The 26760-nt window shown below is 51.4% G+C and overlaps 1 protein-coding gene across 7 annotated transcripts in view; it reads right to left on the bottom strand.

Annotated features, from left to right (window-relative positions):
* KCNAB1 (potassium voltage-gated channel subfamily A regulatory beta subunit 1) overlaps window positions 1-26760 on the bottom strand; it is a 72559-nt gene that overhangs the window by 15457 nt on the left and 30342 nt on the right. For all 7 annotated transcript variants that reach the window (XM_056357960.1, XM_056357954.1, XM_056357955.1 and 4 more), the window contains exons 2-6: window positions 9932-9975; window positions 3852-3889; window positions 2358-2437; window positions 1500-1544; window positions 228-272 (exon numbers count right to left, since the gene is read on the bottom strand). In XM_056357960.1, the coding sequence (XP_056213935.1) occupies window positions 228-272; window positions 1500-1544; window positions 2358-2437; window positions 3852-3889; window positions 9932-9975 (252 nt within the window). The remainder of the gene's footprint in view (window positions 1-227; window positions 273-1499; window positions 1545-2357; window positions 2438-3851; window positions 3890-9931; window positions 9976-26760) is intronic.

Genomic DNA, 26760 nt, shown 5'->3' with positions numbered 1-26760 from the left:
AGGGATGCTCTGGGCAGGAGTGCACCACCCCAGCACCCCGGCCCCTGCTGGGGGCTGCTGCCCCTGCCGGGCTCCGACTACAGAAAGGACTCGCCAAAATACGGAGAAAGAAAACAGCAGCAACAAACCACTCCTCTGAGGTGCTGTTAATCTCCACCTGGTTGTACAGCAGTAAAAGGGAAAAGCATGCAGTAGCAAACACCGTTACAAGTAACTGTGAGACTTACTTTCCACCCCAGTACAGCTTTGTTGTTATGACCAGGCTGGACCTCCTGCAAACAGAACAGAAAAATGATCAGTGTTAAAAAAAGAAATTATAAGTACGTAAGGAAGGATGCTGCCCATCAAGAGGCAGCAGCACTGTGGCTTCCCGCAGAGGTGGCTGTGCCCAGTTCCCCAGCCCTGGGCTCAGTGTGGGTGCCTGCACCTCACTATAACCCTTTTTACAACAGGCTACTTCTCCCGTGCTCAGGTCTGCTGCACGCAGGGAGCAACCCCAGGGTGGTGTCTGGAAACCAAAGCTAATACAAGTGAAGTGACCAAAAAAGGAAAAAAAAAAAATTTACATTTTTAACTGTGGAGTAAGCAATCTCCAGAGTCCTTAACTGAGGGCTACAGCGCTATTCCCTACTGGTACCCAAGTCCAGTGCTTCTCATTATCATGCAGTATTCCCGGAGTTATTAAAACTCCAAGAGTGATACATTCACTGAATTAATCTATAAATTCCCATGGGATATTAAATCAAAGATTTATCATTTGCAAACTGTCTTGCTGCATAGCTGTACATGTACCAACCGCAATTTCTCCAGCTTTTGTTGGACTTAATTTTTTTCTTCCACAGTATCTAGAATATTTCTTACTGAGCAATCATCCCTCTTACACAGGGGATACTGATTTTGGAGCGAGCACTACTAGAGCCATTCTTCGGATGAAGGCTGAATATGACACGCAAGGGAGGCCTTTAAAGATTATGTAAATGCTCTTAAAACCACACAACATATGCTAATGTGCATCACTTAAGTTAGGTATCATTTCCTCCCAGGCTACCCAAGATGAAGGCCCATCACAGATTTGCATTCTTAATACATGATCTTATGTACACAGATGAGGATGCCGACACGGAAATCATCTGGCTTGATGCACGGCAGTGATGAGGGATATGCTCAGGAGTTGCATTATCCACACCACGCAGAGCGACGGTGCTCTGGTGCACCGGCTGAGGCAGCACCACAGGCTGGTGAGCACAGCCTCGTGAAGCCAGATGTGTGTTCCCCCCAAAAAACAGGAGAGCATTTTTGTGTGGTGTTTGCAAGGTCTGGCTTGCTGGGCATGGGACCATCGCACATGCAAGCTCCCGGCACCACCTGGAAACAGCAGCACCCACTCCCAGGCCAGCACCACCTAACACCAGTCATTTTTAGAAACCAGAAGGATTCTCATACACCCAGGGGTCCCGCTTGCCCGCGGGCGGCAGGGAGCGCGGCCGGCAGCACAGTACCTCCAGCCCTTCTTCTTCAGGATGTTCCCCAGGATGACCTCAGCCCTGTGAGAGAGAGCGCCCCGCGTGAGGGGAGACAGGAGGATGCTCAGCGCCCAGGATGGGTCCCCTCCGGGGGTACAAAGCACCTCACCCACCCACTCCTGCAGGGACAGACCTGCAGCCTGTGCCCTGCGGCTGCTTGGACCCGCTCAGGGAGGGCAGAGCTGCTTTGTCCCCACACCAGGGACACAATGTCCCAGGCCACCATTTTTTTTATGCTAAATACAAAACCACATAAATCAGCCAAAGTCACACATATTACGGATGGATACTTCTCCCTCCCAGTTCCACAGCAACACTGAGAGCATTAGCCCTGCTGCAGCCAGAGCAGCTCCCCGCGCTGGGATCCGTGCCTGGGAGCTGTCACTGGCACAGGCCATTTGTCACCATTAAGATGTGCGCTGACTTTTCATTTACCCAGGACGTTTCTCACCCTGTGCCAACAGCAAGTGGCACAAATGATAGATTCAGTCTTCAGCTGAGCACACAAGGTTTGGGGTTCAATTTTTTTGCCTTTTTTTTTTTTTTTGCTTTTGGTATTTTTGTTTGGTTTTGGGTTTTTGTTTGGTTTTGGGGGTTTTGTGGGTTGGGTGGGGCTTTTTGGGTGGGGGTGGGTTGTGGGGTTTTTTGGCTTTGTTTTTTCAGTGCTCCAAATACCCAAATATATAGGTTTTTCTGTCCTCCCTCAGGGAGAAGGGGGCTTCCCAAGCACTGCCAGAGCCCCAGCCCTATCCATTGCAGGTGACCATGACACAGGGAGGAGCAGAGCCGGGTGGAGGGACCCCCAGGAAGCAGAGTGGGACCGTGGGCACTCACTTGCCAGCTGCATACACCTCAGCTGTGTCGAACAGGTTGACGCCACTCTCGTAGGCGATGGTCATCAGCTGCTCAGCCACCTTGGGGAAGCAGAGGCAGAGAGGTGAGGGGTGGCAGACCATGTCCCGGGAAGGTGCAGCAAAGGTGTTTCAGTGGGGCTGGGATGGGCATTAGCATCCCCCACCTGGGGGCAAGACCCTTTGGCAGGGCACCTGGCAGGTCATGTGCGGGCCCGAGAAGTGCCAAAATGTGAATTTACACCAACTTCCCGTTGACTCACCCTGGGAGGAATTAATCTCGTCTCATAGGAACTTTCTAACAGGAAAGCAGCCAAGAATTTAATGGGGTTATAGAATATACAGTGCAAATCTGTGGAGTTTAATACCATGGAAATATCCTTTCCATGGTATTAGTTTAATATTTTTATTTTTAAAGAGTTTTAATTTTTATATTATTTTTTTTGGCTACCCATCAGGCTGTCCCACAGCTCTCTGGCTGGTGTCATGGGGCATGCAAATGCCTAAAGGCCATTTCAGGTGATCCCCATCAGAGTCCAGGGGTCCAGCTGCCCCCCGGGGGGATCCTGCACCCAGAGGGGGCTGGCAGCTGGCCAGGGCACCCACACACAGCCAACGCCTTTGGGGTGGACGTCCCTCAGGGATGGAGCTGTGTTTCAGTCCCCCGTTTCCATGTGTGCACTTTGCATTGACTCATTCTGAGCGAGGAAGGCAGGAGAGCCAGGGAGCAAATATCCAATCAAAACAAGAAACGGGAGTGAACTCGGTGATCTGCTGTCAGCAGAAGAAATACCACCAAAGAGCAAGTGAATTAAAAAGGAAAAAAAGCTTTCCAGTTGAGACTCCTGGGCTGGGGCTGCTTTCCTTCTGCCAAAGTTATTTTGGGGTTTTTACCACGTACGAGAGGGAAGGCAGCCCGGAGGCTGCTCTGCCGCTGACCAGCATCTGCATCCTACCTGAGATGGAGGGAAACCCACGTGCTACCCAGCACTCAGGAGATTAACTACGATGAAGAGCCATCTGGTACGGCCAAGAACACACAGGAAACCCAAGCTCATTTTCATTTGTTTCATCTTATTATGTAAAAAAATAAATCATCAGGCTAAGCCAAGCCCCTGCTTGTATTTATGACTGTTGCCGATTACATTCATGATGCAAAAATAGTTTCCCATTTTGGCTCCAAGAACAGTGCCACTGCCAAGGGTAAGAAGGAAATACCACTCCAAACAGCACGGAAAAGAAGATCGCTTTAAGGGATAAATGTTTTTTTTTTTATTAAAGTTGATCTCTGGGAATGTCAGATTCATTAAGGTTTTTGTAGCAGAAGCACAAGCTTTGTATTGCTTTGCACAGTGACTCTCTGCCATTTTCTTGTACAGAAACAGGCTCCTCTGATTTCGGTAGCCATGGTTTCATTTAAAAATATCTCAGATTGGATTTTACTTCATGCATTATACTTACAGCAAGCATCACTTACCTCATCTGAGATTTGACCTCCAAAAGTGACCCATGTCCCTAGAAAAAACAGAGTAATCTGTTACTGCGAGAGGTTTGTGCTGACAAAAAAGGAGCTCTGCCAAAACTCAGGCTCCTTGAGATTAAAGGGGTTTAAAATGGGGTTAACTGGCTCAGAGGCTGCTGTGTCCCCGGCTGAGAGCTGCGGTCAGGACAGGCACCCGAGCCCCCTTTCCAGGGACGACGACAATGGGGCCGGGCATGGGGACCCAGGACTGGCATGTGGACCCGCTCAGGGAAACGCTGGCAGGATGCTGCGCTGCCAAAATACATAGTTTTATTGAAATCTGAAGCTCTTTGCAAAAATGAGATAATTTTCCAAAGCTTCAATTTGAAAAATTGGAAAAAAATTATGATGCTGCTGAAACATGTCATTTGGGGAATGAAACTCTTCCTAAATTTGTGCCTCGGCATTTAGCACCGTACAAGTCAAAATCGGGGGGGGGGGGGGGGGGGGGGGGCAGGAATAGTATGTCTATTGACATGAAGTATTTAAAACGCAAAGTGACTTTTCCCCAGGAACTTTTCCATACAGCCCGCATCCGACACCAGCGCAGCTGATGAGCAGCACTTTGGCCAGCCGGCTCAGAGAGCAGCTGCACGTCGAACTCAGCTGCAGACTCTGATCTATCAGCAGCAAAACCTTGGGGCCTTATTTCTGTCTGACCACTGCTTAGAAAAAAAAATATAAAATATCCTGTGGTGGAAAAAGCATGTGAATTTAACTGGGTATTCCTAAGCTGGAGGAATATTTTTTCTTATATATATATGTATTTATGCATATGCATATACATCAGGAAGATGTATTTCCTAAGCCACTGGAAGAAAGAGCCGACAGCGAGCTGGGGAGGTGCCAGGTCACATATGGGACTGATCAGACAGCACGTACTCACCCTGGCAGATGTCGCTCCTGCCCTACTTGTCTGACCACACCGAGCACCCCGTGGAAGTGTGGCCGGGAGGGCAACTGCCCCCTACGCCCTCCGCAGCAGCCCTGTGACCCACAGCACCGCCTCCCCCGCCCGACACACCAGCTACGTATAGAACTACAAGTTACCCGTTTAATGGATGGGTCAAAGCTCACACAAAACTCCCCAGAGTTTAAAACTCTGTCTCAAATCACCCCTCCATGAGAGGGCAGAGGGGTTGGGGTCCCAAGTGGGAAAATTCACTGTGGCTTGGGCAAGGCGGAGGAGAGGCTGCGGTGCCAGCAAAGGGTCAGGCTCTGATGCTGCTAAGGGCGGGGGGGGGGGAGATCAAATGCTCCCTGCCTGCGCTTGCAAAGGGCCTGGTGCAATAGATACATAGGCGCTCCCACATCTTCATTAAAAATGCATTGGTTAGCTCATTGCTCACAGCGAGTGGAAGATGAACCTCGAGCAGGACCCGGAAAGCAAAGCGCGCCTGCTGCTAATGCTCCAGCTGCTTTGATCCGTCCCTGGTTAGAAGCAGAACAAGAAGAGCTGGCTCCGCTAAGAGGATCTTGCCCTCTTTCCCTCAAAAAAGGTCAGCCTGAATTTTTTTATACGTCAGGTTTCTTTGAGTACAAATAAAGTTATTTTTGAAGAGGCATGTTTACCGTGTAGTTGAACTGAAACTCCTGCTTTCCCGCAGAATAACCCAAGCTCTGGAAAAGCCAGGTTTCCACAGATCAGAAACACGTCTGCTAATGCTACTGAAATAAAAAGAATGAGCAAAGAGCAGACATTTCTAACTAATTTTGCTTTCCCTTCTGCTCTCTCCAAGGGCAATAACTGGGGGCGAGCAGCACCCGCCGAGCCCAGAGCTGCCCCCCTGCTACGCCTTGCTGGTTACAGACCTCAGAAAGGCACTTTCTTTTATCATTGGGGTAAAATGCTCTGGTCCTGCACAGTAAGGATAAAAATAGGTTTCATTTTATCATTAAGCTTCTTTATGCAGATGAAAAAAAAAATCTAAATGAAGCCTGATTTCCATGTTAAAGCTTCAGAAGTGTTATTTTTATAACAATACATTAAAATGCATTTCTACTGAAAAAATGGGTTGAGACTGTTTATCTCAAAGTGGTTGGTTTTGTTTTTTTCCTTTTGCTTCAGTATGCATATAGGTCCCCAGCACAGGTGAGAAGAAAAGGAATTATTTTTATTCTTGAATTCACGTGACTATAACTTTACAACACAAACTATGCCCCACCAAGCAATGGAGAAACAAAATGCCCAAGTGCTTGGGCACACAGAGAGCAGCCCAAGAGCTGGCAATAGCTCACGTAAGAATGAGAAGCACTTTATCTCTTTAAAGACAAGGAGTACACACATCCAATATCTGCCCGTCTCCCTCTGTGCTCCCAGACCCCAGCTGAGCAGCTAGCATCAGCGGGACCACATGAACAGGGAATCCTTGGGGTATTTTTCTTCCTTGATCATTGCAAAAACCAGTGAAGGCAGGCGAGTTTTTGCTCAGCAAGATGAGCGTCTAAAGCATCAGATGCAGTTGGGAAAGCAAGATGCTCTGGTACAGTCCCGGCCAGAGCCAGGAGCAGGGAAGGCAGCACACAAATCCCCTTCCCATCCCCGGGCAGGTAGTGTGGGTGGTGGTGGGCACCTGCACCCAAAGCGGCTGGAGCAGTGGGTGCCCACTGTTCAACCCTGATTTCAAAAGAAAAAAATAATAAAAAAGCCCCTCACTGCAGAAAGCACAAGGCGCACATGGCATGTCAAACAACAACTGAGGATGATTCACAGCCTCAACCAATGGGAGTATTTTAGAAGAAAAATATACTAGAGAAAGATATTTAAAATAATTACCTTCCCCTTACTGAGTCACTGTCCCTTGCCTACCCCAATTCACTTTTTTTAATGCATCCCCCACCACCACTCAGCGTGGCAGTGGCAGGTTGACCTCCTGCTTCTGCCCTTGCCCGTCATGTTGTTCCCTTGCATTGGAAAGCAATTTCCCATCTAGATATCCTCACCTTCAGAGGGATTTCTGTATTAAAACTAGATTTGGCTCCATTTCCATCGCACCCTAGAGCCTAGCAAGGTGTGATTATTAGTCGGTTATTTGCTCATGCAAAATTCACCACTTGATAATGTTGTTGCCAGCAGATGTGTCACTTTTGCGGGGGGGGGGGAGGGGGGGGGAAGTTTCTGGCTGGAAGCCCAAGCTTCGCCTCCCGCCAGTATAATTTTATCCCTGGCTTGCTCCTGGCAAGGATGATGCCACATGGAAATCTGGCACATGGGTCTGGTCTGGCACTCGAGCAACCAGCAAATGCCCAGCCCTGCCCACTGAGGGTACCTGGGTGCAAATGGGACCCTTTGCCGCTGTCCTGAGCCAGCGGGCGTTCAGGTCTGGGTTTGCAAAGGCCTTTCCCCAGAGCAAAGCACCGAGGGGCAATGGCAGCAGCCAACCCCTTTCTGCTCACAAAACATTTTTTTTCGTACCAGATTGTGTGGTGTCCCACCAGCGGCTGCAGGAACTGCTTATTTGGGGATATTTCTTCTGTGCTTTTGTACCTGGAATTGGGGTTTGGGATGGCTGGTTTCATTCTGCTGCTCATCACCTTGGAGTCTGGGCTAACTGCCTGGTTGGAGGCCATCTCAACATTTTTTAAAAGTCACCAGGCAGCCTCCATGGGCAAAATTTTCTCTGAATTAACTACAAGAAAAACATGACCTTATTTCCCACACGCCCTGCATCGCAGTGGCATTTCAGAGCCAGCATCCTGGCACGTGCCACCGCCCGGGGTTAGGCTGCGGAGATTCCTCAGTTAGAGCCTCGCCTGGCCTTCACTTGCTCCAGGGAGGAGGTGAAAGCGCAGCCTGGCTGGGAGCAGGGCTCGGCACCGGGATGCTGTGGGAGCCAGCTGCTGGGGGGCTCAGCCCGGCAGGGGGGTCCCGGCTCTGGCAGGAGGCTCAGCGACCCAGGAGTGATGCCTGGCCACCGTCACCGCAACCCTTCCCAGACGGCTTTGCCTGTGAAACACGCTGCAAACGCATCTGACCTTGTGCGCTCACTCAACACTTCTCATACTGCAAGCGGCACCCAGCAAATGAATTAATTAGAGCGTGAGCTGGGAGAAGCAGGACATAATTAAAGGGTATGCCTTGCCTTAGCACTGCCTGCCTTTGATTTCTGTCCCGCTTCATTTTTCTCCACTTACTTTTTTCATACTACAGAATGAAGCACACTCCCACCTTGCTGAGATTTTGGAAAGCTTTTAAGGAAGATTGCTGAGCCTTCAGAAACTTTAGTAAACCCCAAATTGGATTTTCATGCTGCAGAGAGTTCAGGGAAACACATTTATCTTTTAAGGAACTGTGAAAGAGAAGCTATTTAGAAAAGTCACATAAGCTGGCACCGGAAGCGGACACCTGACGGATCTGCGGTGGGGGGAGGACACGCTGTGGGGCAGCAGAGGTAAGTACGCTCCACAGAAGGTGGCACCTGAATTGCCGGCTCTGCCCCCCCTACCCCTGCACACCCGGCCAGGGCTGCAGGGCTCACCGCGGTGGGTGCTGAGCCCGGCTCCACACCGATGCCCAGCAGCTCTGCCTGGCCCTGCCAGTGCCTGGAGCAGCCGCTCGCTCCCTCCTCAGCCCCCACTCCTCCCGCGCAGCTGTGCTCACAAAAGCTCAATATATTTAGACACTGCTGCAGTTCCACATGCTTGAAATTAAAGAAAAGCTCTGCAAAGTGGTTTTTTCCTACCGCTACTTCCTTCCCATCGCTGTTCTCGACCACCACAGCACTAGTTCTGGGTGAAACTGTAAGGATGGTAAATAAAACCTCTGCACAGATAAGACGACAACCCCTTTCAAAGCCCAGATCTATTTTAACCAGAAGAGCCCTTCTTGGTGGAACAGGCCTTATTTATATGACTTGTGATTACAGGGTGACTTTCACATTTCACTCTATTTGAAAACCAAATTGTAAGGCGTATTGGAAGAAATGCGCTGACCCCTTGGGCACCTGCTCCCATGAGCCCAGCTGGCACCGGACCGGGGGGCTGGAGGGGGATGCTGCAGCCACAGTGGGCTCCCAACGTGGGCACAGCCCAGATCCCTGCATGCTCCTGCCTCCCCCGGGCAGCAGCACAGGAGCCCAGCACACCTAGCCACTTCCCTAAAGACTGCTTCCAGCACCCCGCACCAGCACCTCTGATCCCCGGGGAGCAAGGACACCCATTTAACATGGGGCACCCATCCCCGGGGGCTTCACGCTCCCAATGCCCCAGCCTTGCACCATAGGAAGGTGGTCACAGCAAGAAAAACAGCTGTCTCCTTTCTACAGCATTTGGGTTTGAGGTTTTTACTTCGGTTGTTTGTCTCTTTTTTTTTTTTTTTTTTAAGTATATTTAAGCATTCTTCATGTGAGCGGTTCAACTGCCATCAAAGAAATTACTCGCATGAGTAAAACCATCATGAGTTGTCCAGCCTCTCACGCACGCTCTGACTTGGTAGCTGAAGGCCAGCAGCAGCGTACTAAAGCCTGCAGGAACTGCAGCATCACTATGGGACCTGCAGGGCCAGCACATACATGCTGCAGTGCTTGTAGATGCCCTTTTCAATAAAATATTGGTAAGATAAAATATTGACAAGATATTCTTTAGTTTTCAAATTGGTACGGAACAGAAATAACAAGATATACACACACCGAATAGAATAAAATCTGCCTAGAGCCCAGGCAGATTGCCATCCCCGGAGACTGGAGCTCTGACACTCAGAGTTCTTGGGGGCATTCACAGACATCTCAGATGCGGTCTCCACGGGCTGCCCCTCACAGGGATCAGGTCGTATCAGAAGGATTTTGTGCATTAAACCCTCATACAGTCCCACTTGAGTGTCACGGGAAAGCACCACCTCCCACCACGGGCAAGCACCTGGGCTGATGCACAGAGCTGTTACTCACACGGGTAAGGGCTCCTGCCGTGAGCAGTCTGCAGGACCCAGCGCAGGCGGGGGCTCTGAGAAAGCACGCTTCCCCCGCCACACACTGAAATGCTACCACTACTCCAGGGCGTGTGGGGCTGCAGTAAGTGTGGTGGCTGTGGAGTTTACTCACCCAGCCCGAGGCACGAGACTCTCAATCCGGATTTTCCAAGGTTTCTGAAAAGAAAAGAAAATAATTAGAAAAGCATTGTTAAACACTCAGGGAACACACAACTTAACCCCATGGGAAACCAGTGGCCAGAGAAGATGAGTCCCTGCTTTTGTCCAAGCCATCTGTTTTCCTCCAGAAGAGACAGAGCATCCCTCAGCCAGCGTGCTGGCCACCCAGTTTGGGGACAGGTGGGTGACCTGCCATCATCCTTCGCCTCACCAGGCTGGGGGGAAGCACTGAGCACTCACGGGATTGTGAATAAACCCAAATACATTCAGATGTATCTCACATCCAATGTCATTTCGTGTCCCATGAGTAAGGCACGCACGTGCCCTGCACTTTCATCATTGTTTAGTATTCACTGTGATAACACCTATTAAAGTATTCACCTTATTCAGCTTCATTTTTTTTTTAATTCACCCTCACACTTGCCAGAACATTCACACCCATCCCAGCAGACCCTGGTCCAGCTACCACTGTGGTGCCCAAGCTCCTGGATCCCCCCCAACAAAAAAGCCCACAGCTTCCCAGCCCGAGGGGAGGCAGTGCCTCCATCCCGGCACCGGCTGCTTCTCAGCATCAGCAACATCAAGTTATTACCCTTCTTCCCACCTCCCAGTGCCGGGCTGGAGACAAGATAATTAGCCCTGAGGCCATGAAATGTGCCATACATTAAACCCCTACCCTAACTTAAACCTATCGCTGCAGTACAAAAACCCCTTTAATTATACCCTCCTGCTTTAACCTTTATATTACAGCTAGATCCGTGCAATTTTTTTGCCAGATCAAGGTATTAATTTAGGGACCATCTATCTACCTTCTACTGCAAAGCACCACAAACAATCACTGCACTTTGTGCTGCTCCTGATGAATTATTTAAAACCAGATTGAAAAAAAAAATTAAAAAAAAAAAAAAAAGGAGGAAAAAAAAGAAAGAGCCCTGCTCACTCGTAGGCAGGGGACACTGAAAGGAGTCACACAAAACAGCCGACATTAGCACAGGTCATGCCACGCTCTGTCGTCTCTTTCTTTTTTTACACGCTCGATTTAGTGGCCATTTCAGATGTTCACTCATATGGCACAATTGCCAGTGTCAGAAAGCAACCGAAGGCATCCCCAGGGAGGTCAGGAAAGCCAGCCTGACTCCAACAAGCAGGCCTTGGAGCTGGGGTGTCGACCCACCTGCCTCTCCCCAGGGCCCGTAATGCCTCTGCCATACCCAAAATTTAGTGCTGCTGATGGGAATTTAAAATTTTGGGAGCGAGAGGAATTTATCTTCAAGTAGCTATTTGAAAAGCTACAGCTGCATTTCCAGCACCATGAGCCCCTGGGCTCACAGCATGGCTGGGGCAGGCACTGACCTGATTTTTTTTTCTTTTCTATTTTTTTCTTCTTATTTTTTTTTATTATTTGAATGAAAGCACAGCTGGACCTTTACATACCCAAGCCCATCCATGCACAGAATAGCACAAATGATGCCAATCCTCCCCTGCTCGGCAGCACAAAGCATAACCCTTGGCAAGTTCAAAGGCAAATACTCGGCAGCCGCCTGCGCGCTCCAGACGGAACTACAACACTCCTGCCAGGAAAAGAGGAGCCTGGGCTCACGGGATTGGGATTTCCATGTTCCTTCTGGAGACAACCCCCCTGCTGCATAACGCTCTTTGGAGAAGTCAAGTGCTACTGTGCATTTCCAAACAGTTTATATTTATTTTGTAGAAGAGTTTTTTTAAGTCCCATTTCTCACAGACCTATTCTTTGCTTTTCAAAGTCCAGCTCTGCCGCTGGGCGGGCATGTGGCTGCGAGGGCACAGTGTGGCCGTGGGGCTGTGCCTCTCTCTGCACGGGTATAAATATATATACACACATAGACACCCTTTACATATATATATACACCCTTTATATAAACCCCCTATATATACATATATGCACATACAGACAGAGTGTGATTGAAACCCAGTGGTAACTGTGTGCAGTTATAGGGTTCATCACTCCCTCAGCAGCAGGCTCTCAGCCAGGACCTGGCTGGCTGTCCTGCCCTCCATCCCCACAGGTCCCATGTTCCCTCAAGCCACATCAGGGCTCACCCCTTCATACGTGGGAGATTCTGGGGGGAAAGCACACACAGAGGGACCCAGTTTTGCTCTGGAGAGCGATAACCAGTTCTTTGCAGACTCTGGTGCACCAACAAACCTGGACAGAATTATTGTGTTTGGATTTCCAAAGCTGTCCTTACCATTTACTTAGCACACGTCCCCTGGGTACTTGGAAAATGTTAGGCCTGTAGTAAAAATCCAACACTGAAAACACAGAGTCTTTGCAGTGCAAGATCAGCTTGGAAGCTGCTTGGAAGCTCAGGGGGAGGTTGCTTGAGCCTGTGATCCAGCCTAGAGAACATCACCAAATTGCAGCCCCCAGCTACTACCATCATTCCCAGCCCTCCACTTGCCTGCAGCCATTTCACTCAATTAACAGGTCTAATTAACGGGTGTGCAGCTTGAAAGCAAAGGCCACAGCAGCATATGGAGCTACAAAACCAGCTAAAAACTTGGCCAGCTTGGGATGGCTCACCTCCCAGCACGGACCTTGTGCTGTCTAAAAGCACACAGCCACTGATTTGATTACTGGCCCTACAGCAGAGAGCAAAGTGTCTGAAAGAGCAAGAGTTCTTGAGACCTGGCTCTCCTCTACTCCCCTAAGAAAAACACCCTAAAACCCACCAAAAATCCCACCAAGCGAAAATATATATATGTATGCATTTACATCTGTTTCACAGCCTCCAGGTGTGTGTACATGTGAAGATATGCTACACACACATGTGCATGCATATATAGATATACGCACCCAGATATATACAAGCACACATGCCCAGAAGCTGCAAGTTTGCCAAATCAAGTCAGTGGTTGGTTTCTAAGTAACTGGAGAGAAATAGCCCTTTGTGCTTCTGCCGTACTAATTCCCAGGTCCGAGACAACTCAGCCGCTCAGCGCTGAGCCGGCGCGGCCCATGCACGGTGCTGGGAGCAGTGCCCGGGGTAGCAATGGGGACAGAGGCGAGCAAGCGTGACTGCGATGGAACCCAGGGTGTGCTGCCGGCACGGGCTGAGCATCCTCCCCAGGCTGAACTGCCCGAGCGCCTGTGCCCACTGTGTGCAGGGGCCTCCGAGGGATGGGGGGGGATCAGCTGGGAAGGTGGGGTCCCTGCCATCACCCTCCTGAGACGTCACAGACAGCTTGAGGTTTGCTGGGCCAGTGGTGGAAGCTCTCAGCACTATTTTCAAGGCTAGAAGTGATCTTTTTGTATTTTATATTTATATTTAATTTTATAATTGTATGAGTTGGCCCTCAGCTATTGCTGAGCTGACACCCCTGGGGGATGCTGAAGCCCCTGGCCAGCACTGTAGGGAGGCCATTGCCCTGACAGCCCAAGGTCTGTCTCACCAGATCCAGTGTGGTGCTCCACACCCACCCGTGGGCATCAGTGCATGGGATGTGGCAGCTGGGCACAGCCATGTCCCACCGGCAGTGCTTGGCTCCAGGTGGAAAGAGGAAGATGGTGTCTTCATACATCTTTTTGTTAGTAGTTGCAGGCCAGCGCATCAGCATTATTGCCCTGGTCATCTGCCTCTGGTGCTTGCTAATGCCAGGCGGGGAGGAGACAGAGTTCCCCCACGGACAGCGTGAGCAGTGGTACCCGACATCCCACTTGTGCCACAGCCAGTGCCAGCAGTGCTATTTGCTGCTGTTACAGTCCTGAGCAGGTTATTCCATCTCTGAGCCCCGACCTTGCCTGCCTGGAGCAGCCCAGCCCGCCTCCCAGATACCTGGCACTGCCACTGCTCCTGGGGGTTTATGCTGACACTATTGAATCACTCTTCCAGGAGGGAAAAAATAAAAAAAGTTCTTTTCAAATTGGAAGTCAGCACTGCTGAGGGATGAAGTAGCCATTAAAAAGGACATTGCAAAACCCTCCAGTCTCTCAGGATCACTTTGCTAACCTAGAAGCAGCTGATTAAAAATCAGCTCTCTTATACATGCTTTTTTTTTTTTTTTCTTCCATTAGCACAGCTATCTTGTTTGTCCTCTCGCTAGTATTTAGCTTCCCTTGCACTTTGCAGAAGTGGAGCCATTGCACTGCTCCTCACAAATCACTGCCCAACCCCACCATGCAGAGCAGCACCAGTTTTATCTGCTGCTGTACCTGGCTGCCTGGGCGATCTGCAGCCGTGCAGCTCAGCATGGTTCAGTCCAGCACCCCGTCCCCGCAGCCTGCCAGGCACCTTCCACACTGCTTCTAGGTGCCAACCTGAAACTGCCTTCACTTTATCCCAAACTTGTACCACAAGCAACACTCAGAAGTATTCAACATCCTGAATTCTTTTAAAACCAAAGCCTAAAGGCAAATGCTGCCGCACCAGCACGATGCTCAGCCATAGCCCAGGCTCTGGCAGAGCCAAAGGCAGCTGAGCCCGGCTGCCAGAAAAGCCTCCTGGGGAGATGGGATGGGGAAAGGTGCACAGGAGTGGGGATGCACAAGGGAGGCAGCTTTGCGGCAGGGGCATCATGCAGCCTGCTCAGTGCCCACAGCAGGAGCTGTGCAAGCTTCAGAAGCACCCTGGCCACAGAGACCTTTAATAAGGGACATCTGTAGCCATGCTCATCACACCGAAGGCCAGAGGACACTAACTTACTTTCTGAAGGGAAGGGACACACCATGCTGCTTCTGCTGATTGCAGCTCTATGAAAGGCGTATTTTAAACTTAACTTTAAATCTTCCCGGTTACCTTCTCCAGGGAGCAGAATCAGGGCAAGTGAGCACACCACAGCAGCATTGCCCCATGCCAGTGCCTGGGGCCAAGCAGAGCAGGAGACAGTGAAAGATGTGGGCACACAAAGCCCCCCAGGAGCCCAGCCTTGCATGCCAGGTTAACATGGCTCTTTTTCCCTGGCATAAAGCAAAGGTGACATTTTCCCTACGCAGCCAGGAGCTTGAGCCAAAACAACTGTCCCCGCAGCACTGGTGGCTTTGCCAGATTGCACCAGGCTAACGAGCACGGGAGATTAATGCCTGATTCATTGAAAACACAGCTTGCAGCTCAGGGATGTTGTTAAAAATACACCAAGGTACCAAAACAGCGCACAGGGAGAGATGACATTTCCCTTGCCTAGGCTTTTCCAAGTAGAAGGCTCATCCATTTCCCAAGGAAGCGTGGTATTTGGCAGCGTTTGATGGGCAGCACTGCTCCAAGATGCTGGCATCCACGGCAGCATCCATGTACCAGCAGCCTCCAGGAGCAGCTGCTGCTGCTAAACGCCAGCCAACACCATGCAAACAACCAGGCAGCACGTGCAAACGGCCCCAGCGGGGAAAGGCTGGGAAGGAGGCGTTAGCCCAGTGCCTGCCGGAGCTGGGACCCCACAGCCAGCCGGGAATGGCACCTTCCTGCTGGAAAGGAGCAACCCAAGCAGCGGGATCCAAGCACACAGCACAGCCACAGGACTGGTTACTAACCCCTCTGCCACCTGGCAGGTCTTCACCAAGAAAATAAAGTTTGGTTTTTCTCACTAGTGGAGAGTGTTGCGCATAAAACACCTGCGCCTGCTTCTTCCTCATCCTCCTTCATCACCCTCAGGCTCACAGCTGTGGTACCCAGCATTGTAGGGATTTTGCCTAGGATGAGTTTGGGGGTTTTTGCCTGGTGGTCCAGCAGGCAGCCCCCCAGCTGAGCAGGCACCAGGCCTGCAGGTGAAGGGGTTATTGCATCTGCACAGGTTGGCTTTGCTAGAAACACGCAGCTAAATGAGAACCCATTCTGTGAGACAGGTGCCGGGGCTGACCCCAGCCAGCGCAAGGGTGTGGAGCCCAGCTGCCATGGGCACAGCCAGCATCCAGCTCTGTGTACGTGCTCAGGGCTGCAAAAGCCTTCAGTTCCCCAAAGATGGGGGGTGAAAAGAAAAATAGCATTTTGCTTGTTAGCCACTTTGCTGTGAGCAAAAGCATGGGCAAATCCTAGAGAGAGAGATCAGATTTCTAACGATGGGTAAGAGCTTGTTACATGTCTGAGGAGACAGGGTTTGACACGAGAAAGTCAAAGAGTGACACGAAGGGAAGAGAGGAAACTCATGTGTTCTGCAGAAATGCAGAGGGACGAGAGCAACAAGAGGCATCTGGAGTAAAGCCTGGCAGTAAAAGGGCAGGGAAAAAAAATTAATTTTTCAAGAGTCTCAGGAGCAAAGGAGGGTGAAATCCATTCCCAGAGGACTTATTTCTTGTAATGTGGCTGTGTAGGAAGATTAGATTATGTCTGAAACATGAATTTTAGTTAACAAGAGAAGAATCCAAGGTTTAAAATGGAGATGAATATTTGGCGATGAAAAGTGAGACTAATTTGACTGTGCAGCGATCCTAAACTCATTTAACTCCCTCCTAGGAAGGACATTTGATGAGAATAACATCCTAGAGTGCTGCAAGCTACCTGCAAGTCTGAAGTCATTCCTGAAATTATAAAGCAGGAAGACTTACAAGTCAGCTGGAATGTTTTCCCCTTACTGCTGGTTTTGCTATTAAAAGCCTTACTCAAGCTACCCTGCAATCTCCCTAACAGCCCCAGGGTGAGCGTGGGCATCGCTTCATCAGCCTAAACCTGTACGTAACAGCAGAATACAAGTAAGGGTTAATTGTACAGGATTTCTCTATACAGATAGACTTGGAACTCGTTACAAATTGGAGTTTCACAGGCTCTCCCTGAGCTTGTAGGGACAGGCACACAGTGGCTCAGGCTGCAAGGGAAAGGGGCACGAAGGGCACTGCCACACCAGCCCCGTGGCAGGGCTTTCCCCGTTCTCTAGGGGGTAACAGCTAGGCTTACCTTGCAAAGCCCAGCCCAGCAGAGGCGTGGGTGCAGCGCGGGGTGCAGGGTGCCATCCCTCTGTGCAGGGACAGGCCTTCCCAGCTGCTCGGCGATCGCCCAGCTCACCAGCTCCTCCTCTCAGACCGGCTCCACCATTTTCCTACTGGGGAATCTCTGCAGGATTTGACCAAAGCTTTTTATTTCCTCTATCCCACTCCACTGTGCTGCTAGGAAAGCCTTTTCACTGGGAGAGCTATTTGCAAATCTCTTCCAGGCCTCCTCTGCTTAAGCCCGTTGTTGGGGTGGGTTTCTTAAGTAATATTAAACCATTTCTTGCTGAAAAAAACCCAGTCTTTGCCTGTGATGCTGTGGTCCCAATTAATTCTGAGGATGTGTGGAGGGTAGCCGGTTGTAATCCCACGGTCGTTAAGGGCTTGCCTCACTGAGCTGAGGGAAACCTTTTTGAGTGACATTGCACTTGATGAGAAGCACAGCATCCTTGCCAGCAGTGCCCAGCCTCACCCCACCAAAGCCTCGTGGGCTGCCCAAGACCTGCAAGCCCCCATCCTCCTTCTCCCTCTTGTGCTCACCCACCGCCCCCTTCATGGCTTTTATGGTAACTTTTAGTTCCGTTATTTCCTCAGAAGGGTAAATGCTGACAGCGCAGTCCAAGCTGAACGAGACCAAAAGGAACATATGATTTACACGTATACATATACACACACCTCTCAGGCAGCGACTCCTGCCCCGTGCCCCCCCGTGCCTTTCTGAGCGGGTCACGGGTGGCATAGCCAGGCTGAGCCATCCACCCCTGCCGTGCGGCCGGCAGAACCGGGAGCTTTAGGAGGGACGTGAGCAGGGGTGGGTGGGATGAGCCTGGAGCAGAGAGCTCCCAGGAGGAGCAGGCACAGGGATCCCAGGGAGCCATGAGAAACGAGAGGAAAGCTGGAGAGCTTTTGGAAAGCCATGGGGGCCCTGGGGAGGACAAGGCTTAGCTCTGGCAGAAGGTATTCAGAGAGAAGATTTGGTTAAACGGAAACAAACCACCATGGTGACATCTTTATGGCTATCCATTGATGAGGCAGCACATCACAACCTTGAACACCTCGTGACACCCCCAGACCTGGCACCCCTCCAGTGAGGCACCCGGCTGTCAGCAGAGGGGCAGGTCCCCATTTTGTAGCTGAGCACCTCAGTCTCCCATGGGACAAGCAATAGCCGGACGCCCTCCGAGCTGGGCTCTGTGCAGCCGGGCAGCTGCAGGACAGGGCTTTGATTAAGTGCCTAACAGCTCTTGCACCTGAAGCCCCACATTTGCATCAGTGCCAGGTACCTCCTGCAGGCATTGGGGTAGAGCAGCCCCCCAAAACTGTGCACAGTGACACCCACACCCTCCCACGCTGCTGGCAGGGCACCTATCCCCAGCAGCTGAGCATCACCGTGAGCCACAGCTGGGTCTGCCACCAGCACCAAGCACGCAGCAGCATGGCACACCAGCACCTGGCTGGCTCTGAGGGGTTCAGAGTTGACAGCCTCTTTAATAAAAAGGTGGAGAAAGCAGGGGAGAAAAGCTGTCTGCAAAGCAGCCCATACCATATGGCAGGAATGGTATTTGCCTCCTGTGGCACCGGGCAAAAAGCAATTGTAATTACTCACTTCTAATTAATTCCAGTGTAGGGGAATTGGTAAGAGAGCTCATCAATGGCAGCAAACACCAGGCTGCAGGGAGCTATAAGCAGCCACCAGGCTTGGTCCCTGTGCCCAGGCAGGTACTTTCCCCACCCCTCCTGAGCCACATCCAGCAAGACAGGGCCCCAAAAACACAGACCCAGCTCCCCCAGTACCCCAACAGGAGAAAAGCACCTACCCCAGCACCCAGCCTTGGTGCAGAGAAAATGCATTTCACCTTGCATTTCAACAAGCAGTGACGAAGAGCACCCTCTTCTTTAATCCAACCTTTACCATTAATCTTCCAGCACCACCCCCAGCATCACCCAGGTACCAGATGCTTCCCATAGCACGTGGCTGGCAGATCAGCAGCTTGAGGCCCATCACAAGTCCCCTGCACAGAAACACAGCCAGCTGAACTAGCATTTATCACCTTCCCTGCAGGGATTTATGGTCTGAGACACCTGTGCTCATTAATCAACCCATTAACCTACACGTGGTTCCTCCTATTGTTAAGGGTCAAAGCAATTATAAGAAAATATAGCCTGGTTATCCAGGTGGGAGATTTGTTTCACTGCTGCCCTTCATCGTCTGGGGAGAGTCTGTGTTAGGTCACTTCCATTTACGCACAGCCAAATCAGTCCAAATCCTTCCTTCCCACTGCAGGGCTGCCATGCCATCGGGTGTCCGGGCCTGCATCACCCTCTGCCTCCATAACCCCCCGCGGCCCCAGCAGCCTGCGGAAGGGGATGCAGCTCCTGTTCAATCCAAAGCCATCTGCCTCCACGTACGGGTGCGCTTCACCCAGTGTCTGACAGCCGGCTGAGCTTACCTGCTGCGTTTCATGAATGTGCATTTTTAGTGCTTTAGCAAAGCTAAAGCTGAACCCAGCCAAGATCCCAGCTGGGATCAGCTCTGGGTGCTGACAGTCCCCCGGACCCTGCATCCAGCCAGCTGGGAAATATCTCCAAAACAGTGGTGGAGGCTAAAAACAAAGAGTTTAAGATTTTAAAGCAGTGACAGTTGGGCTGCTTGGAAGATGAAGCTGCCGAGCAGCTTTGCTTCAGTCTGAGGTGTGCTGAGCAAACCCTGCTTTAAGCTTATCTACTTCCAGTATTCCCATCTGTACAATGGGATCAGGATAACCATCCTATCTGTCTGTCTATCCACTCATCTGTTTATCTCTCTATCTGCCTGTCTATCCCTCTCTCTATCCATCTATGTATCTATCCATCTATCCACCCATTCATCTCTCCAACCATCCATCTATCCAGCCATCCATCCACCTATCTATTCACCTACCCATCTATCTCTCCATCGATCCATCTGTTTTTCTGTCCATCTATCTCTCTATCCATCTATCCATCCATCTATCTATTCATCTATCCATCTATATATCTATCTATCCATCTATCCATCCATCTGTCCATCTATCTGTCTATCAGAAGTGACAGAGAGAAAGTGTGAGAGGTTTTTCTAAGGAAAAACATAAGTTTTAAATAAAATCTCTGCAATAACACATACAATGACTAAAACATTTTTGACTCCACACCCACAGAAGAATCATCAGGCTTAGGAGAGCTCTACAGAAATCAAGATAATGCTGTTTTTGGCTTGTTCCAACCCCAGTTTAATTGCCCTGTGTCGGTGGTTTTGCCCACAGAAGCCAACTTCTACCAGAAGTGCAAAGCCGAGCGGATGGCTACTGCACGGGACCGGTGGTGGGTGACCCCCAGGACCCCATTTCACAAGCCCCAGGGGCTGCCAGGGTGGGCCGGTGGGTGTGGATCCCAGGGCCGCGGGGGCTCCGCTCATCCCCCATGTGGGCACTGCCGGCTGCGGGCGCCCACACCGCAGTGCCCACGGCCACACCGACGGCCTCGGCACGAGGGAGGTGTGCAGAGGATGCAAAACCTGGTGCTCCCCAGGCATTTCTAAGTATTCCAGCGTGTGGAAAACATGCAGAGAGCGATAGATGGGGGAAGGAGGTGGGAGGGGAGATAAGGGCTTTGAATGGAGCAGAGGGAATCGGGAAGGGCACAAAGACAGCCTCAGCGAGAGGCATCGGCACCTCTAGGTGCAGAGACCTCCACACGGGCATCTTCATGGATGTCCTCCACCCCTGCTACAGAAAGGAGGGGCTAGGGCACCCCAAGCATGGCATAGCCCCCCGAGCACGCCTGCACGCACCCTCCTGGGTGTGGGGAGAGCCCCAGGGCCACGATACAGCACCCCCATTCTGATTAAGCAAAACTGGGGAAACTATGACAAGGTTTTCCTGCATATAAACTGCAGATAGTTTGGCTTATTGCTACAAAAAACGTAAAAAAAAAAGTCACTGTTCCTGAAGCTGGTGGTGGGAAAAACAACGTTGCTTAGAAACATCCCCTTTAGTGCTCCAGAACCATTCCTTTCTGCACAGAAAATGAATAAAATATGTAATTTGTTCCCTGAAAAAAAGAGGCAGTTTCAAGTAACAACAAAAACCCGATGAAAGCAGAGCCCTTTCCAATTGCCCTCTCCCGCTGCAGCACATTCAGTGTCCTTCGCCTGTGACCCGTGGAGTGGGGAACAGCAAAGTGCCATATGGGGGAGCCTGGCCTTCATGCTTCTGCTTGCTCCAGACCATATGAAACCCTCTTAGGTTTGGCTGCTGCTTCCCAGGATGATGAATCCTCCTTATCACAGCCTGCTTCCCTCCCCACTCAAATGCTGGAAGGAGCTGCCCTGCACCCTGGAGCAAAGTGAGCTGGTGACAATCACAAACCCCAACCTCATCCCTGGTGCTTGCATTAAAATGGGCAACAAGGAACAGCTGTGGCTCCCTGAATTTCCCCAGCTGTACCCAGCAAGGTGGGGTGGCACACCTGTCCCTGCCCCATGGGGAAGGGGCTGTTCTTTGCACCTGCAGGGTCCCCAGGGCACGGGGTGCTCTGTGCAAACCAGCGCGACGTGGCAGGGAGCGAAGGGACCGGGAGGAGAGGGACCACCCCGCTCCTGCCCAGTCGAACTCTCCTCCCCACCACCACCGAGCCTTTTCTGAGCCTTCCTGCTGCAAGTGTCCAAGCTTTGGGTGACATTGCTCTCAGGTGCCCCCAGAGCTGGGAAGTTGGTGAGACCTACCCCTCCAATGCGGTCCTACTGATGGCGTGTGCAGGGCTTTTGCTCCTCTGAACAACCCCTGAGACACACGTGCAGGCAGCTCCTTAGCCTGGCCATGCCAGACCGGAGCGCAGCGCGGACATGGCACAGCTCGGCTGAGCACAGACACTGCACTTCTGGGTGGTGTGGGAAAACACAACATCTCCACGTCTCCTCACAAGCTTTTAGGGTGACCCGTCAGCATCTCCTTGGGCTCCTGAGCTCCCTGCCTCACCCCGGGAAGATGCTCAGCTCTTCCTAAAATCACAGCCATGTGAATGCTATTCATCACGATTCATCGGGCTGCAACAGCCCCCAGTGCATAAACTTAAGTCTTGCTGTGAACCGAGGTGAGGCAACACGGAGGTGTTAATTCTCTCCTTTCATTAACCTGGATGGTTTCCTGCTTTTAAGGCTGGATTTCATTTTGCTTCATCAGCTCAAAAAGACCTGCAGATTTTAGACAATCAGTGGCTGCCCCTCTAGCAAGCTCTGATGGCTGGAGGTTGTCTCTAAGTGGTGTGGGTGGGAAAAGAGAAAAATAATGGTTTCTGTCTCCCATTTTGCGAACAAAACACTTCACAACACGCACAGCAGTTTCCACTAAATTACCACCCGTATTAGCAGTAATTGCAGTGATGCAGAATCGCAGCTTTCACTGTTTTATGTATTTTAAACCCGTTCACACGTGCCGAGATAACAAAGCGAGGAAGGTCTGTGTGCGCCGGGACACCTACATGCCCTGGGCAAGCCTTGCTTACAAGCAGGTACAAATCACTGTACTCCGCTTCACTGTGGGTAATGCTACAAAACCCAGCGCAATGCCTCACGAGCCACCTTGGCCGCTTTCAGGTGATGCTTTCAACTTTGCCTGGCAAGCCAGTCACGTTCTACTTAGAAAACTGTTTATTGCAGATTGGGATTTGAAACCTTCCAGGTAGTTGTAGAGAGTGAGAAGGTCCCCCCTGAGCCCCTTTTCTTCAGGCTGAGCACACCCAGCTCCCCCAGTCGCTCCCCATTAGACTGGTGCTCCAGCCCCTTCCCCAGCTCCACTGCCCTGCTCTGGCCACCCTCCAGCACCTCTACACCCTTCCTGTTCGCCCTCAGAAATATTCCCTGTTTCTAAATGGAGATTGTTTCACCCTATTACGAGTTGAAAGACCACCCGAGCCACTCCATGCAGGCATGTCGGAGGATCACGGAGGCTCCTGGCAGCATGCGTGCCTCCCAGCAGCGGCCCAGGGGGATGGGGCAGCTGTGGAGCATCCCCTGGGAAAGCCCCCGCTGCAGTGCCGGGCAGGCTGGAGTCAGCGTGGGCAGGCCAGGCACGGGCGCTTTCACCCACCACCTGGCAGGGACACCCCGGCCAGGACAGACCTGTGGTGCCTGGCTGTGCCCGTGGCACCTGGCTGTGCCTGTGCCCAACCGCCCATGGCCACGGGCTCTTCGAATGCTCAGGCCAAGGCACCGCACCTGAGCCATGGCGCTGTTGTGGGCAGGGGTCAAGGGCACCTTCAAGCAGCAAAGCTGTGGCAAAACCAGAAATAATCCAAAAATAATCCAAAAAAATTTTGTGCAAAGCATCAAATCTCAGGAAATTTTAAACTATTTTCAAGTGATAAGAAGGGTAGATGAATGTGCAAAGCTGTAGAAGAAGCTGGACCAGCATAGATAGCCCAACAGATACCCGAGCAAGCTGAAAATGCAGATCTATTCCCCTGGCTGAGCACAGGCGCTCTTAAATTTGCTTTAACGTTCAATCCTACACTTGCAGTGCTTGACCGTGCTTATGTTTGCTGCTTTGCAGACTGCTTTGTAACCTCTTCTACCCAAGACATTATAGAAATAACAGAATTTGATTTGAACCATGCGTGCCTGCAGCAGTGTGGTGAAGTGCTCCCGGAGCAGCACTGCTTTTCTAAGCTGTTTCTGAGTGGGAGTGGATGGACAACGCCGTCCCAGGTGCACCGCTGAGCACCACCCGGCACTGCAGCAGTGATGTTAAGTATTAGGTCAACGATACAAAATAGGAAAACCCCTGCTGCTGGTGGAATAACCACAGAGGCAAAATGGGACAGTACTGATCGGCTGAAAAACAGCAGCGGTGAAGCCAGGAGGTGGGTCCTGGGCAATGAAACGTCCGGCTGAGGTGCAGGAGGGCAGCCAGCCTAGGCATGGACAGCACGAGGGGACAAGCAGGTGCCTAAAGAGCCATTTCTTGGCTCCCTTCACACTTCCCAACTCATCTTCTGTACTCGTAGGGCCACCGGGTGTGTAGGTGGTTGCTTCAGCTGAAATTCCCCAGAATTTTTTTTTGGCTGCATCCTCAGAAAAGTTGCAGATGACGCATTAAAATGTAGATAAGGCAAAATAGATGGGCCGCAGCCAAGCGCAGGGGCTGCCGCGCGCGGCTCTGGCAGACGTGCCGGTGTGCTCAGCCTCCCCGCACGGGATCTGTGCCATGACCGAGGCTCCGGCATGCGACGCTCCTGCCCACTCCCTCCCTCCTGCCCGGGCGCCCGGCGAGCCTGCAGAGAGCAGCCCGCGGCCAGCTGGGTGCCAGCACCGGAGCAGAGCCACGTGCCACCCCAGGCTGCAGCTGGCCCCCGGGGACACCCTCTCGCCGCAGCCGGACAGAAATGCTTGCGGAGAGTTGGGTGCGAGGGCAGCAGCTGTGCGTCCCTGCTCCCTGCCAGGGAGCGTGGGTGGGGGTGGGGGTGCCAGAGCGGGGGCAGCACTGGCACTGGTGTTCCCAGGGGAATAACTCCTTCGGGGGCCCTGATCCCAGCAACCGCATCCGGGGATGCTGTGCAGCCCACGGCTCTCCTGCCCCCACCGCGTTTCATCAGCTGTTGGACCCGAGGATGAAAGAGGGGAAAAGAAAAAATATTTGTCATTCTGCAGTGATGCTTTTAAAGTGCAGAATTTCAAGTGTCTGAGGGAATTATGTTATCTTTGGGGGAAAAAAAAATATCTTCAGTTCCTAAGGGACTTGAATGAATCACACTATTTCGAGAAATAAGGGAGGACTAGGGAGCTCTGCATCACACCTGGGTACAGGCTCATCCACAGCTTCCCCATCACCCTCCAGTGGTACCCAGCCCTGCAGTGCTACAGATCTCAGAGGGCTGGGCAAAGACCCAGCAAACCTGGAGCGTGTGCCTCACCCTGTTGCGCTGATCACGTCGATTCCACTTCACACTCGCAGGAAATTAGTAAGCAAATCGTACCTGGTTTGTGCAGGGTGCTGACTCTACTGTCACTAGTCAACACCTCCCGTGGTGCTGTAAATAACAGATGCCATTTTCTCTCATTTCTGTACTACCTCAGACTGAAAGAGGAAAAATAAAAAATGTAAAAGCCTGTCACTGATTTTTCCTTCCCCATCCATTGACCCACCTTGGAAAGTATTAGTCATTAAGCTGAAGTGATTGAATAAGCTGAAACTGGAAAACATGTGTTTTCTCCACAGGCAGGAGAGGCTAATTCTGAGAGAATCGCAAGACTAACTAACGAGCAGGACCCCGAGCAGTCTGGGACGAAGGCTGGGTGCTCAGCGCAGCCGGGAGCATCCACGGCGCCTCGGCCCGGGAAGGGCAGCCTTTCGCTTTGCAGGGGCAATTTATTCTTGCATAAATACTTAGGTAAAAGCTATTTGCATAAACTATTGTAAAAACAAGCAGGCCGAGTCAGGGAGACCACTGTGAAAAATAATTGCAGTTTTGTTTTAATTACTGTGCAGGACTTTTACCTTTCGGAGAGAAAGGGCATTTCTGACAGGTTTTAAGCACTTCTGAAGCTGTTCGGAAATCAGTTTTGCAGCCGGCACGGCTGGAGCCGACCAGGCAGTGCTTAGTTTTTCTGGCAAATGTAATGCCAACAGGAAAATACAGGTGGGCCATAAAGGTTTTATAATTTCATATGCCAAAGACTTCTACAGCAGCCTGTTTACATACAGGGCACATTTTTTGGTAATGATTTACACAGCCCCTTGATGAGCAGCGTGTAGCTGGGCAGGCGATCCTGGCCGCCGCAGCCCAGCTCTCCCATGCCCGTCTCGTGCAAGGAGGCCATCCCGTTTCTTCAACCTGAGGCTCTCCAGCTGTGTTGCATCCAGCTGAATTTAAGCTGCTGCCAGGCCCTGCGACAGTCTCTCACACCACTCTTGCATGCCGTAAGCAAAAACTGGGCATTAAATGCACGCTGGCTTTCCTTTTGGGTGCTGCTAGAGGCAAGGCACCAGCACCTTGTTGGGGTGCCACGTACAAAGCACCTCCAGGAGCTTCAGGTCCTTATTTCTCAATAAGCTTACTGCTGATCCCACTTCTCAAGCCCTGTGTCCCATTGATTATTTCTGTTTGCTCTCTGAGCAGACCTTTGCAAGAAAATAGCTCATGGAACTTAGCGCAGTGGCTGTGGAGCCCTGACTGAGCACCCGGCCACGCAGGCAAGGCATCTTGGACACCAGGCGCTGCTCCCTGCTCCCACCTGCCTGCCAGGAGGTTTTATAGTGCTACAAAAATAGCTTGAAAGTAATTTCTAATGCATTTGGATACCACAAGGAGCAAGTCTTGGTTTGCCTGAGGGACAATGCTGCATCTCCCGCAGGGGATGCTGCTGCAGTAGCAACTGGCTGGGGAGCAGTGGGAGGGCATCGCTGTGGGACAGCCGAGCTGTGCGTCCCACCAGCCACCCAGAGTGACCCCAGCACACAGCAGACAGGGCACAGCCTACCCCAAAGGGCTGCCATCTCCTTCATGCCCTGGGCCACCCCAGTATCACAGGGGCTGCTGTGCTATCCTCCCTGTCTCCTCCAGAGGGTATACAGTGAGCACAACAGTGGAGGCTGTGGATGGAGAGCAGGTTCTGATCAACTTCTAAATTGGGTTTGTTCAGGAGAAAACACTTTCCAACCCCTCCAGAGGCTCCCACCAACTGCTGCCCTGACTCCTGCAGAGTGGTGGGAAGCATCACCTGGACCACCCTGAAGAGCAGGGCTGGGATAAGGGACAGGACACAGCAGCCAAACCCCTCTGTGCATTAGCAAGATCCATCCAAACCATCTGCTGATTTTACATCAGGTATTTACCCACCACAGACCTTGGTTTGCTGGTTAGTTTCCAAACACTGA

This window comes from Falco biarmicus, chromosome 13 (genome assembly GCF_023638135.1).
Source record: "Falco biarmicus isolate bFalBia1 chromosome 13, bFalBia1.pri, whole genome shotgun sequence".
NCBI lineage: Eukaryota > Metazoa > Chordata > Aves > Falconiformes > Falconidae > Falco > Falco biarmicus.
Note: the sequence above shows the minus strand (reverse complement) of the source record. Positions and strands in the feature narration are given on the sequence as shown.